Source organism: Lepisosteus platostomus, chromosome 9, assembly GCF_059453375.1.
Source record: "Lepisosteus platostomus isolate fLepPlt1 chromosome 9, fLepPlt1.hap1, whole genome shotgun sequence".
Lineage (NCBI taxonomy): Eukaryota > Metazoa > Chordata > Actinopteri > Semionotiformes > Lepisosteidae > Lepisosteus > Lepisosteus platostomus.
In genome coordinates, this window is record NC_142619.1 from 3,164,458 (window position 1) to 3,178,122 (window position 13,665).

Sequence of the window (13,665 nt, forward strand, 5' to 3'; positions counted from 1 at the left end):
GGGCTCTCATGATGTGGAAATCAATGAGGAACCAGATCCGCGTCTGGCTTTTAAGGGGGAACGGGAACAGGGATCAGGTGCAAACAATGGGAGGGAACGAGGGAGGGCTGGAGCTCCCTTAAGAGGAGGGGTTAGCGATCGTGACACTGTGTGTGCAAACTCGGCATCGTCTGTCTCTTGCAGCGCACCAGAAATGGAACGATATACCGTGCTGCCTTCCTCGTCCCTACGTGTGCGAGATACCCATCTACCGGGAGGGGCAGGAGGAGGAGTGTGGGCGGGAGGAGGAGGAGCGAGGGCGGGAGGAAGAGCGTGGGGGGGAGGAGGAGGAGGAGGGAGGGCGGGAGGAAGAGTGTGGGCAGGAGGAGGAGTGTGGGCAGGAGGAGTGAGGGTGGGAGGAAGAGTGTGGGCAGGAGGAAGAGTGTGCGCGGGAGGAAGAGCCAGGGCAGGAGGAAGAGTGTGGGCAGGAGGAAGAGTGTGGGCAGGAGGAGGAGCCAGGGCAGGAGGAAGAGTGTGGGCAGGAGGAAGAGTATGGGCAGGAGGAGCAGCGAGGGCGGGAGGAAGAGTGTGGGCAGGAGGAAGAGTGTGCGCGGGAGGAGGAGGAGGGAGGGCGGGAGGAAGAGTGTGGGCAGGAGGAAGAGCCAGGGCAGGAAGAAGAGTGTGGGCAGGAGGAAGAGCAAGGGCAGGAGGAAGAGTGTGGGCAGGAGGAGGAGCGAGGGCAGGAGGAAGAGTATGGGCAGGAGGAAGAGCCAGGGCAGGAGGAAGAGTGTGGGCAGGAGGAAGAGCGAGGGTGGGAGAAGGAGGAGGGAGGGCAGGAGGAAGAGTGTGGGCAGGAGGAAGAGTATGGGCAGGAGGAGGAACGAGGGCGGGAGGAAGAGCCAGGGCAGGAGGAAGAGCGAGGGCAGGAGGAAGTGTGGGCAGGAGGAAGAGTATGGGCAGGAGGAGGAGCGAGGGCGGGAGGAAGAGTGTGGGCAGGAGGAAGAGTATGGGCAGGAGGAGGAGCGAGGGCAGGAGGAAGAGTGTGGGCGGGAGGAAGAGCGTGGGCGGGAGGAGGAGGAGGGAGGGCAGGAGGAAGAGCGAGAGTGATGGTCCCGGGTCGTGTCCAGTCCAGCCCGCTGACAGTCCCCCTCCTGCAAGCCCCGGTTCCGCGTTTTCCAGCTCACCTGAAGGCCCCCCCTCTCCCTGCGGCTCCTGATCCCGCTGGTTCCGGTCCGGCACACCAGGCTGCTCCCTGTCTGGGGCCGGCTGTGGGTCCGAGGTGCCGCCGGGGGGCGCACCTCGGACCTCTGGCCCAGCTCTGTGCCTGTTCCCGGGGGTCTCGGGGCGAAACGGCCGGAGGGGACTGCGTCCCGCTGGCCGGTGTTGACCGCTGACGGACCTGAGACACAGAGCTGGCCTAGAGGCGGTCAGGGGGTCCCTGGGGGGCTGGACACACTGACTCTCCCCCGCGTCCCCCCGCTCTCTTCCTCTCCTGCCCAGCTGAGCTTCGTCTTCACCCCCCCTCAGACCCCCGAGGAAGAGCTGCCCTGGGCCGGCCAGCTCCCCAGCTGGAGGCTGCTGGTTCGAGCTCCGGCAGGACCGCAGGCACTGAGGAGTCCGGACCGGATCTGGGTCCCCGTACCGAGACCGGCGGGGTAGAACCACCACCCAGGGGCTCGCCAGGCAGGACGCCGGAAAAGCCCGGCTGCCATACGCCCAGACCACCTGCAGGGGGCGCCCTGCTTTCACGCAGTTTGCCATTCTCTGGGGTCCTGGTGCTGTAACAACAGGCACTGTCTGGAGATCAAGACTCCCGCCAGTCAGAGAGTCTGTGTCTGCTGGGAGGAGGGGGGTGGGTGTAAAAGGCTTGGGCCACAAATAAAGCGCTTTGAAGCATCTAAACGGAGTCCTCTGATTTTTTTCGGGTTTTCTACAGTATTTATAATATTCATGACGTCAGTGACGTCAGGAGTGATTAAGAATTACCCAGATGTCATCATAACTCTCGAACTTTTGCTATGAACCCCAATTATAATCATCATAATAGAAGAGGAACGTCTTCCCTAGTGCATCCTGCCCGAACAGATTTCAGCCATTCATCTGGGGGTGGGTTATCCGACGGCGCCGAGAGTTTTTGTTGAGGCTAAGCCTCGAAACACTCAAAACCTTAATTCAATTCGATTTCAGGCTTGGAGCAGAGTTTTGCCGACTGATTAATTGAAGGGTTATTGGTCAGGAGGATCAAACAGGCTTTAATGTTTCCAGGTAGCTGATTTTAATGCATTATTTGTGATCCTTTACTTTCCCTTGGCTCTGCCTTTCATTATCATCAGCTGCATGCTAATATTCGAACCTGGTTAGGACAGTATCCAGAGTAAGGGGAATAATATTTGTGAGTTGAACAGTAATGCAATACCACGAATGTCAGCTTCGGCCCCTGAATTTATAGTGCATGACAGAGCTTTCCCCTTGAAGAGGTCCGTGATGGAGATCGATAGTGCACTACAGACCTGCTCTGCCCGCAATCCACAGACAATAATAGCTCTACAGCTCTTCTCTGGACCCTCCACTCCGAGCTCTTTCCAGGTCAGGGGGAATCCCACTACCCCCACCAGTGTGCAGCACCACCTGGATGATGCTCCAGTCCTCTCCCACACACCAGCTCTCAGTGGGGAGGAGAGCAGAGGGATGGAGCCAGTTCAGAGAGGGGGGTTATTAGGAGGCCATGAGGGGTAAAGGCCAGGGGGGAAATTTGGCCAGGACACTGGGGTAACACCCCTACTCTTGTCGAGAGACACCCCGGGATTGTTAATGACCACAGAGAGTCAGGACCTCGGTTTTACATCTCATCCGAAGGACGGCGCCTGTTTACAGTCTAGTGTCCCCGTCACTATACTGGGGCATGAGGACCCACACAGACCGCAGGGTGAGCGCCCCCTGCTGGCCCCACTCACACCTCTCCCAGCAGCAGCCTCAGCTTTCCCAGGAGTCTCCCCTCCAGGTACTGGCTAGGCTCCCACCTGCTGAGCTCCAGTGGGGGGGGCTGCCAGCCGGGAGCTGCAGGGGGATATGGCAGACCAATGTTCCTGGTGCAGGCAGCTCCAGCCCTTAACAACGTGCTGAACGCTGAGCACCTCTCTCTGTGTGGGAGTGTGTGAGCTCTTCACACCCGAGACCGCGCTTTCGGCAGCGGAACACTTTCCGGAAGCCAGGAACGCGAAAAGAACTCGGTTTCGATTCTGCCCAAACCGAAACTCAGCCTTTCACCCTGGAAGTCTCGGGGCGTTTGCAGCACAAGATGGCAGATGCCGGCATGGCGGTGGTGCAGGAGCAGTTCGGCTGCTCGGTGTGTCTGGAGATCTTGAAAGATCCCGTGACCATCCCCTGCGGGCACAGTTACTGCGCGGAGTGCATTGAGAACTGCTGGGACCGGGGCGTCTACAGCTGCCCTCAGTGCAGAGAGACCTTCTCCCCACGGCCAGCTCTGCGCACCAACGTCGTGCTGGCCGAGGTCGTGAAAAAACTGGGGAAAACCGGGCTCGGCGCTGCCTCTCCTCCTCCTCCTCCTCCGCCGCCCCCGGCGTGCTGTCCGGCTGGCCCCGGAGACGTGCCCTGCGACGCCTGCCCGGCCGTCAAGATGAGAGCCGTGAAGTCCTGCCTGGTGTGCCTGGTCTCCTACTGCGAGGCCCACCTCAGGCTGCATCAGGAGGTCATCCCGGGAAACCGGCACCGCCTGGTCCGCGCCGACGTCGGGCGCCTGCAGGAGATCGTCTGCGGCGCTCACGGCATGCCCCGGAACATCTATTGCCGCCGGGACCGGGAATGCGTCTGCTACCTGTGCATCCTGGACGAGCACCGAGGACACGAGACCGTCTCCACCGCGGCAGAACGCAAGGAGAAACAGGTAGAAGCCCGCAGGTTGTGGGGATGGGGGAAGGTTGAGTCTCTCTCTCCCCCCCGTAAAACTGGGGGATCTGGGAATTTAAGGACTGCCCAAGATCTGCCTTTCCTGCTCGTAAACAGCTGCAGAGGGAAGAGGTTAGCGCTGAATCCTGATCTACAGGTAGTTGGGTGTAAGCCGTCGACTCTGATTTCATTAACGCCGATACAGTTCTGCCCTCCCTTCACGGTTTGAAACCGGAGTCTTCCACGTACATTGTAAGCGCAGGTGAAGAGAGATTTCTAACGCAATCAAATTCAATCAGAATTCCCGGGCAAATAGGGATGAGACAGAGATAAGATCACTTTGTTAGCCATATACGATTTCTTGCATTAGGGATCCTCCGATATATATTGATCTATTGTCCACAGCGTGCTGAGGGCTACCGGACAACACGTAACTGTCTTCATTCAGCAGTGTTTGTTTCGTATCGTTCTGTACTGGTCTGCGGTGGTTTGGATGTTTTCCCTGTGTTCATGTGGGTTTCTTCCCAGGATGCAAAGAGAAGCTGGTGGATTTCCTGGCTTCTGGGAAAACTGGCCCTGGTGTGAGGGTGTGTGGGTGTGTCCTGTGATGGACTGGTATTGGTGTGAGTGGGGGTGTGTGTCTGTGTGTGTGTCCTGTGATGGACTGGCCCTGGTGTGAGTGTGTGTGTCTGTGTGTGTCCTGTGATGGACTGGTCCTGGTGTGTGTGTCTGTGTGTGTCCTGTGATGGACTGGCCCTGGTGTGAGTGTGTGTGTGTCTGTGTGTGTCCTGTGATGGACTGGCCCTGGTGTGAGTGTGTGTGTGTCTGTGTGTGTCCTGTGATGGATTGGCCCTGGTGTGAGTGTGTGTGTGTGTGTCCTGTGATGGACTGGCCCTGGTGTGTGTGTGTGTGTGTGTGTGTGTGTGTGTGTGTGTGTGTGTGTGTGTGTGTGTGTGTGTGTGTCCTGTGATGGACTGGCCCTGGTGTGATTCTGTGTCTGTGTGTGTGTGTCCTGTGATGGACTGGCCCTGGTGTGATTGTGTGTCTGTGTGTGTGTGTCCTGTGATGGACTGGCCCTGGTGTGAGTGTGTGTGTGTGTGTGTCCTGTGATGGACTGGCCCTGGTGTGAGTGTGTGTGTGTGTGTGTCCTGTGATGGACTGGCCCTGGTGTGAGTGTGTGTGTGTGTGTCCTGTGATGGACTGGCCCTGGTGTGATTGTGTGTCTGTGTGTGTGTGTCCTGTGATGGACTGGCCCTGGTGTGAGTGTGTGTGTGTGTGTGTCCTGTGATGGACTGGCCCTGGTGTGAGTGTGTGTGTGTGTGTGTCCTGTGATGGACTGGCCCTGGTGTGAGTGTGTGTGTGTGTGTCCTGTGATGGACTGGCCCTGGTGTGATTGTGTGTCTGTGTGTGTCCTGTGATGGACTGGCCCTGGTGTGAGTGTGTGTGTCTGTGTGTGTCCTGTGATGGACTGGCCCTGGTGTGAGTGTGTGTGTGTGTGTCCTGTGATGGACTGGCCCTGGTGTGAGTGTGTGTGTGTGTGTCCTGTGATGGACTGGCCCTGGTGTGTGTGTGTGTGTGTGTGTGTGTGTGTGTGTGTGTGTGTGTGTGTGTGTGTGTGTGTGTGTGTCCTGTGAGGGACTGGTGTCCTGTCCAGGGTGTATCCTGCCATATGCCCGCTGCTTGCTGGGATAGACTCCAGCTCCCCCGCGACCCCTGGATTGGAAAAAGCCGTCAGAAAGTGGATGGACTGAATGCATTCCTTGCAATAGTGCAGAGAAGCCGAATCCGTCATTCTCCTGCTCTATAGCCCCCAAAACAGTGCACAGTTTGTCACAACATAACTCAAACATTTTATGCAGCAACATGAGGAAACAAAACACAACAAAAATCACAATAAGTGATATGGGAGACCAATAAGAGGAGGGGGGTGATTTCTTGCTAGGACTGTGTGGTCTATCACTTCATAGACACCAGGTAGATGTATATTGATGACAACCTCAGTTCTTTGCTCGGTATTTCTCTGCAGGACCAGCTGGGCATGACAAGAGGGCTCTTCCAGCAGAGAATCGGGGAGAAAGAGCAGGAGCTGTTCAACCTGAGACAGGCTGTGGACTCTCTCAAGGTGAGCCCGACCAGCAGTGCACAGCTGAATCCCAAGAAGCATTGGCGACCCTGTCCGTCAGACTCCCGATGCTAGTGGGGCTGATCCACTCCGGGTTGTACAGCGACCCCTGTGCAGAGGGGAGTCCGATCGCCGGGCCCTGACACAGTTTTGATCGCAATGGTCAGAAGCCTTCGGTCACGCCCTCTGTAGCCAGAGGGCGCTCCTTCTCTGTCCCGTCTCTTGTTTCCGGTGCTTTGCTGTCCTTCCGGTGTTTCTCTCTCCCTGGGGCTCTATATTTCCGGGTCTTGCACTCTGCCCTCGCTCAGCGTTGACGTTCGGATGTCCTGAGACCCGCCTAGCACCAGGGCGCCCCACGTCCACTCCCTGAGGGCATAGGTTTCTATACGGCATTCCTGAACTCTTTGCACTGACGAGCCCAGGCTAACTCCCTGTTCCGCCACTACGCATAGGGTCATTTTTGCTCTCCTGCCTCTCCACGGTTCGTCCTGTTTTCAGACACCTTCTTGTGAAGGATTCTTGGTTTGTTTTTTTAAAAATAACACCAATACGCTCTCAAAACGATTGCGACACTGCCTGTGCTTTCTGCGTGACCCAGTGGTCACTCAAAGCACTGATGACAAAAAAAAAAGTTGGTTATGTTACGAACCACTTCTTTTGTTAAAAATACACCCCTGTGGTTCTGACATAACAGACTGCAGGTAGCTGCAAATGACGTTTTTGATCACTTCTGTTCTCTGGCTATAAAGAGAGAGATCTGCTGGGGAAACTGGCAGCAAAAAGAATAATAATCATAATTAATAATCCCTCACACTTCTATAGCGCCTGTCTGGACCCTCCACTCCGAGCTCTTCCCAGGTCAGGGGGAATCCCACTACCCCCACCAGTGTGCAGCCCCACCTGGATGATGCTCCAGTCCTCTCACACACACCAGCTCTCAGTGGGGAGGAGAGCAGAGGGATGGAGCCAGATCAGAGAGGGGGGTTATTAGGAGGCCATGAGGGGTAAAAGCCAGGGGGGGAATTTGGCCAGGACACTGGGGTAACACCCCTACTCTTGTCGAGAGACACCCCGGGATTGTTAATGACCACAGAGAGTCAGGACCTCGGTTTGACGTCTCATCTGAAGGATGGCGCCTGTTTACAGTCTAGTGTCCCCGTCACTATACTGGGGCATGAGGACCCACACAGACCGCAGGGTGAGCGCCCCCTGCTGGCCCCACTCACACCTCTCCCAGCAGCAGCCTCAGCTTTCCCAGGAGTCTCCCCTCCAGGTACTGGCCAGGCTCCCACCTGCTGGGCTCCAGTGAGGGGTGTGTCAGCCGGGAGCTGCAGGGGGACACGGCTGCAGGCAAAAAGGAGAGAGAAAACCATTTTCCCTCCTCTCACGCCGCCTTGACCTCCGCTGGAACAGAGCCCCAGTTATCGCTTTCCTATTTTTTCCCCCCTCGCGTCTCCTCCTCGCTCAGAGGTCGGCCCAGGGGGTGGCGGAGGACAGCGAGAGGGCCTTCGCCGAGCTGGGGCGCGCCCTGGGGAGGGCAGGCTCCAGGGTCCGGGACCTGCTGGATGGACACAGCAGGGCGCTGGAGGGCAGGAGCACCGTCCTCCTGCAGAGGCTGGAGAGGGAGATCGCCGAGCTGAGGGGCCGAGACGCGGAGCTGAGCCGGCTGGCCCAGACCGAGGACCACGTCCGCTTCCTGCAGGTGACGGCGCTGGCGCTTGGACGTCAACGAGATGTACTTCAGCCTCTTCATATAAGTAATGTCTTAAGATGCAGGGCTGCACGGAGGCACTGGGGCCCCGGGGTTCAATGACAGAGCTGGTTCACGGGGGCGCCAAAGCCTATCCCAGCAGGCAATGGGGCCGAGAGGCAGGGCACACCCTGGGTGGGACACCAGTCCACGTCAGGGCCGAAACACACACACACACACACACACACACACACACACACACACACACACACACACACCAGGGCCGATTTTCCCAGAAGCCAGTTATCCTGACAGCATGTCTTTGGACTGTGGGAGGAAACCCAGCCGAACACAGGGAGAACATGCAAACTCCACACAGACAGCATCCCAATTCCATAATTGAATCCAGGGACCCAGCACTGCAAGACCACCACTCCACTGTTCCTCCACAACATGGCTTCCCATGAATAAAATTAAACTTTTTTAACCCTTACCCCTATTTGAACACACGCACACACGCACGCACGCACGCACGCACGCACGCACACACGCACGCACACACGCACACACGCACCAGGGCCGGTTTTCCCAGTGACCCACCAGCCGGACCGTGGGAGGAAACCCGCACCAACCCGGGGAGGAGGTGCAAACTCCCCCACAGGTGGCACCCCAGGAATCGAACCCGGGAGCCGCCGGAGCCGCGAGCCAGCTGACCCCCCACCCCCCCAAAAAAAACAACTCATTTCGCGCGGTCGTCTCCTCTCACGAGGAAGTCCGTGTCTCGGTTTATTCAGCAAGAGGGCTGAAGGAAGCATGTTCAAAAAAAGTAAAAACCCTTCAAGTGGGGCCTTACCTGTCCCAGTGGGGGGTGGAGGGGTGGGGTGGGGGGCAGATGACACCTGCACGACCTCAGCGAGGCCCAGGAGAGTGTCTGTGGACTGTGGGAGGACGCTGGAGCCCCTGCAGAAAACCCACAGGAACACCGAGAGAACATGCAAACTCCACCCAGACGGCACCCCAGGGCCAGAATCGAACCCAGAGCCCCCAGCGCTGCGAGGCAGCAGTACTTTATCCCCGCCGCCTTTATCTCGCTCATCTCCAGCAGCCATATCACCCTGCAACTCACAACTGGCAACCCACTGAAGCTAAGCAGGTGTGAGCCTGGTCAGTACCTGGATGGGAGACCTCCTGGGAAAAACTAAGGTTGCTGCTGGAAGAGGTGTTAGTGGGGCCAGCAGGGGGCGCTCACCCTGTGGTCCATGTGGGTCCTAATGCCCCAGTATAGTGATGGGGACACTATACTGTAAACAGGCGCCGTCCTTCGGATGAGACGTAAAACCGAGGTCCTGACTCTCTGTGGTCATTAAAAAAATCCCAGGGCGCTTCTCGAAAAGAGTAGGGGTGTAATCCCGGTGTCCTGGCCAAATTTCCAATTGGCCCTTACCAATCATGGCCTCCTAATAATCCCCATTTATGAATTGGCGTCATCCCTCTGCTCTCCTCCCCACTGAGAGCTGGTGTGTGGGGAGCGTTCTGGCGCACTATGGCTGCCGTCGCATCATCCAGGTGGGGCTGCACACTGGTGGTGGTGGAGGGGATCCCCATTACCTGTAAAGTGCTCTGAGTGGAGTGTCCAGAAAAGCGCTATATAAGTGTAAGCAATTATTATTATTATTATTATTATCTCCCAGTGAGCTCTGCCGACACCTCATGCGTGAATCGTTTCACTGAGCACCTTCTCTTTTCCCACTGCAGAGCTACCAGTCTGTCTGCGCCTGTCCTGGAGCTGGGGATCTGCCCAGCTTCACTGTTAATCCAGACGCCTCGCTGGGAGCCGTTGGGACAACTGTCCACGAGCTGAAGAGGCGGATTGCAGACATGTGCAAGGAGGATTTAGTCAAGATCTCCAGAATAGGTGGGTGAAGCTCGGCATCTCAGCTTTTAGAGGTCTCGTTTTTTCTGCCAGTGGACGAACTATCCAGTCAGTCACTTTACAAACTACTGCCACTGATATGAAATCTCGCTACCTCTGTTTATTGCAGATGTCTTCCCTGCATGTTAATGTTTGTATCAGTACTGCGTTAAGAATATGGTAGCGGACTGGCCGTCTCCCCAGATGAACGGGCGATTTCAGCTTCTCTTTCTGTGTCTGTGTCTCCCCAGTGACTGAAGCTGCACTGCAGAGTTTTCGGATTCCTGAGCCCAGGACCAGAGTAGAGTTCTTGCAATGTGAGTTCCAGTCAAACGTCAGACGTGGAGACTGAATGATACCCACACAGAATATAGACTGAGATAGAACACACGATAGGCCGAGACCTATAGCCCAGCAATCATTGTGTACAGTTTGAATTACTGTATAATGGAACCCTACAGTCCAGAGATCGCTGGTCCAGTCTGGGTCATATTGTAACCCTACAGTCCAGAGATCACTGGTCCAGTCTGGGTCATATTGTAACCCTACAGTCCAGAGATCGCTGGTCCAGTCTGGGTCAGACTATAACCCTACAGTCCAGAGATCGCTGGTCCAGTTTGGGTCATATTGTAACCCTACAGTCCAGAGATCACTGGTCCAGTCTGGGCTTTGTCATATTGTAACCCTACAGTCCAGAGATCACTGGTCCAGTTTGGGTCATACTGTAACCCTACAGTCCAGAGATCGCTGGTCCAGTCTGGGTCATATTGTAACCCTACAGTCCAGAGATCGCTGGTCCAGTCTGGGTCAGACTATAACCCTACAGTCCAGAGATCGCTGGTCCAGTTTGGGTCATATTGTAACCCTACAGTCCAGAGATCACTGGTCCAGTCTGGGCTTTGTCATATTGTAACCCTACAGTCCAGAGATCACTGGTCCAGTTTGGGTCATACTGTAACCCTACAGTCCAGAGATCGCTGGTCCAGTCTGGGTCATATTGTAACCCTACAGTCCAGAGATCGCTGGTCCAGTCTGGGTCAGACTATAACCCTACAGTCCAGAGATCGCTGGTCCAGTTTGGGTCATATTGTAACCCTACTGTCCAGAGATCACTGGTCCAGTCTGGGCTTTGTCATATTGTAACCCTACAGTCCAGAGATCACTGGTCCAGTTTGGGTCATACTGTAACCCTACAGTCCAGAGATCGCTGGTCCAGTCTGGGTCATATTGTAACCCTACAGTCCAGAGATCGCTGGTCCAGTCTGGGTCACACTGTACCCCTACAGTCCAGAGATCGCTGGTCCAGTCTGGGTCATATTGTAACCCTACAGTCCAGAGACCACTGGTGTAGTCTGGGCTTTGTCATATTGTAACCCTACAGTCCAGAGATCACTGGTCCAGTCTGGGCTGTGTCATATTGTACCCCTACAGTCCAGAGATCACTGGTCCAGTCTGGGTCATATTGTAACCCTACAGTCCAGAGATCACTGGTCCAGTCTGGGTCATATTGTAACCCTACAGTCCAGAGATCACTGGTCCAGTCTGGGTCATATTGTAACCCTACAGTCCACAGATCGCTGGTCAAGTCCGGGTCACACTGTACCCCTACTGTCCAGAGATCGCTGGTCCAGTCTGGGCTCTGTCATATTGTAACTGCACAGTGATCTAGTTTCTGCTGTAGTTAGTAAAGTAGTCATGTTTGCAGGTGATACTAAAATGGGAGGTATTCTGCTTGAAGGATTGAGCAGGTACCAGGTGAATTCCAACAAGAGATGTAGCTGGACACAGGCGCTCAGAGAGAGAGAAATGCGAACACAGGCTCTCTCAGGCCAGTGTGCATCTTGTACTGGACTGTAGCGGGGGCGGGACTCTACCGGAGGATCTGCTCCGGGATTGGCCATCTCTGCCTGCCACTCCTCTAACGGGCACTCTTCTCCCGCCCAATCAGATTCCAGCCAGCTGACACTGGACCCCAAAACGGCCCACAGACAGCTCTGCCTCTCGGAGGGGAACCGAGGGGTGACCTGGAGCGAATGGACCCAGACGTGCCCCCGTCTGCCGGAGAGGTTTGATGGCTGCTGGCAAGTCCTGGGCCGGGAGGGCCTGTCTGGGACGCGCTGTTACTGGGAGGTGGAGTGGAGTGGGGAAGGAGCCCAGATAGGAGCCGCTTATAAAGGGATCGGCAGGAAAGGAAAGGGTCCGGACTGTCGCCTCGGACACAGCGACAAATCCTGGAGCTTGACCTGCTCTGGGTCCGGGTGTTACTTCTGGCACAGTAATGAGAAAACCGCAGTAACGGCGCCCCCTACCTGTAGGATAGGGGTGTATTTGGATCACGATGCTGGGATTCTGTCTTTTTACAGCGTCTCGGGTGAGGGGATGACCCTCCTCCACAGGGTCCAGACCACGTTCACTGAGCCGCTGTACCTGGGCTTCGGGTTCTGTGGTTCTGGCGCTGCCAAGGGCTGTACCCCTGGTTCCTCTGTAGCACTGTGTGCACTCGAGTAGGACCTGGACCCTCTCCACCGTCCAGAGATCGCTGGTCCAGTCTGGGTCACACTGTACCCCTACAGTCCAGAGATCGCTGGTCCAGTCCGGGTCAGTCTGTACCCCTACAGTCCAGAGATCGCTGGTACAGTCTGGGTCACACTGTACCCCTACAGTCCAGAGATCGCTGGTCCAGTCTGGGTCACACTGTACCCCTACAGTCCAGAGATCGCTGGTCCAGTCTGGGTCACACTGTACCCCTACAGTCCAGAGATCTCTGGTCCAGTCTGGGTCAGTCTGTAACCCTACAGTCCAGAGATCACTGGTCCAGTCTGGGTCACACTGTACCCCTACAGTCCAGAGATCACTGGTCCAGTCTGGGTCAGTCTGTAACCCTACAGTCCAGAGATCACTGGTCCAGTCTGGGTCACACTGTACCCCTACAGTCCAGAGATCGCTGGTCCAGTCTGGGTCACACTGTACCCCTACAGTCCAGAGATCACTGGTCCAGTCTGGGTCAGTCTGTAACCCTACAATCCAGAGATCTCTGGTCCAGTCCGGGTCACACTGTACCCCTACAGTCCAGAGATCACCGGTCCAGTCTGGGCTGTGTCATATTGTACCCCTACAGTCCAGAGATCACCGGTCCAGTCCGGGTCACACTGTACCCCTACAGTCCAGAGATTGCCGGTCCAGTCTGGGTCAGTCTGTACCCCTACAGTCCAGAGATCGCCGGTCCAGTCCGGGTCACACTGTACCCCTACAGTCCAGAGATCGCTGGTCCAGTCTGGGTCACACTGTACCCCTACAGTCCAGAGATCGCTGGTCCAGTCTGGGTCACACTGTACCCCTACAGTCCAGAGATCGCTGGTCCAGTCTGGGCTGTGTCATATTGTACCCCTACAGTCCAGAGATCGCTGGTCCAGTCTGGGCTGTGTCATATTGTACCCCTACAGTCCAGAGATCGCTGGTCCAGTCTGGGCTGTGTCATATTGTACCCCTACAGTCCAGAGATCGCTGGTCCAGTCTGGGCTGTGTCATATTGTACCCCTACAGTCCAGAGATCGCTGGTCCAGTCTGGGCTGTGTCATATTGTACCCCTACAGTCCAGAGATCGCTGGTCAAGTGAAGTGCACACACTGGAGACGGAGCGCTTTTTCCCCACACAAAAAAAAACACATCTGGAATTCCTGTCTGTGTACAACCAGTCTTTCTCCTGATCTAATGCATTCACCCCTGCCCGAGCTGGGAGAAAACACCACTCGCCTGTCCACACCGACACCTTACTTCCACAGACAGACAGTGCTTATGTCTTGTACGGCCTTGCTTAGGGTATATCCTCATGTGTCACGCGGAGCTGAGTTCTGTATTTGGTTTCACCGCAGTAATTTGGGAACCACTTTGCTGTTAACGCTTCAAAAGGCATACTGTAGATCCATAATCGGTAGGCTGTAAACTCATAGTTCATTGAATAGTGTCTAGTCCTGCAGTGTAACATCTTGGAGTGTTTCTGTTTGTTATCTTGTGTTTCTGGCTGAATAAAGACCCCAGGTGGAAGTCGCAACATTA

The 13,665-nt window shown here is 55.9% G+C and overlaps 1 protein-coding gene across 1 annotated transcript; it reads left to right on the forward strand.

Moving 5' to 3' along the window:
* Positions 1 to 3,115: 3,115 nt before the first annotated feature.
* LOC148654399 (tripartite motif-containing protein 16-like protein) lies at positions 3,116 to 13,665 on the forward strand. Its single transcript, XM_088646489.1, has 7 exons — positions 3,116 to 3,883; positions 5,912 to 6,007; positions 7,476 to 7,709; positions 9,453 to 9,612; positions 9,861 to 9,926; positions 11,558 to 12,297; positions 13,228 to 13,665. The coding sequence occupies exons 1-6, from the start codon at positions 3,278 to 3,280 to the stop codon at positions 12,115 to 12,117; spliced, it is 1,722 nt and encodes a 573-aa protein (XP_088502615.1). The 5' UTR covers positions 3,116 to 3,277; the 3' UTR covers positions 12,118 to 12,297; positions 13,228 to 13,665.

Coding starts and splice junctions, on each gene's coding strand:
- LOC148654399 (XM_088646489.1), top strand. CDS start 3,278: ATGGCAGATGCCGGCATGGCGGTGGTGCAGGAGCAGTTCGGCTGCTCG. Junction 6,008..7,475: donor AGGCTGTGGACTCTCTCAAG/GTGAGCCCGACC, acceptor CTCCTCGCTCAG/AGGTCGGCCCAGGGGGTGGC. Junction 9,613..9,860: donor AGTCAAGATCTCCAGAATAG/GTGGGTGAAGCT, acceptor GTGTCTCCCCAG/TGACTGAAGCTGCACTGCAG.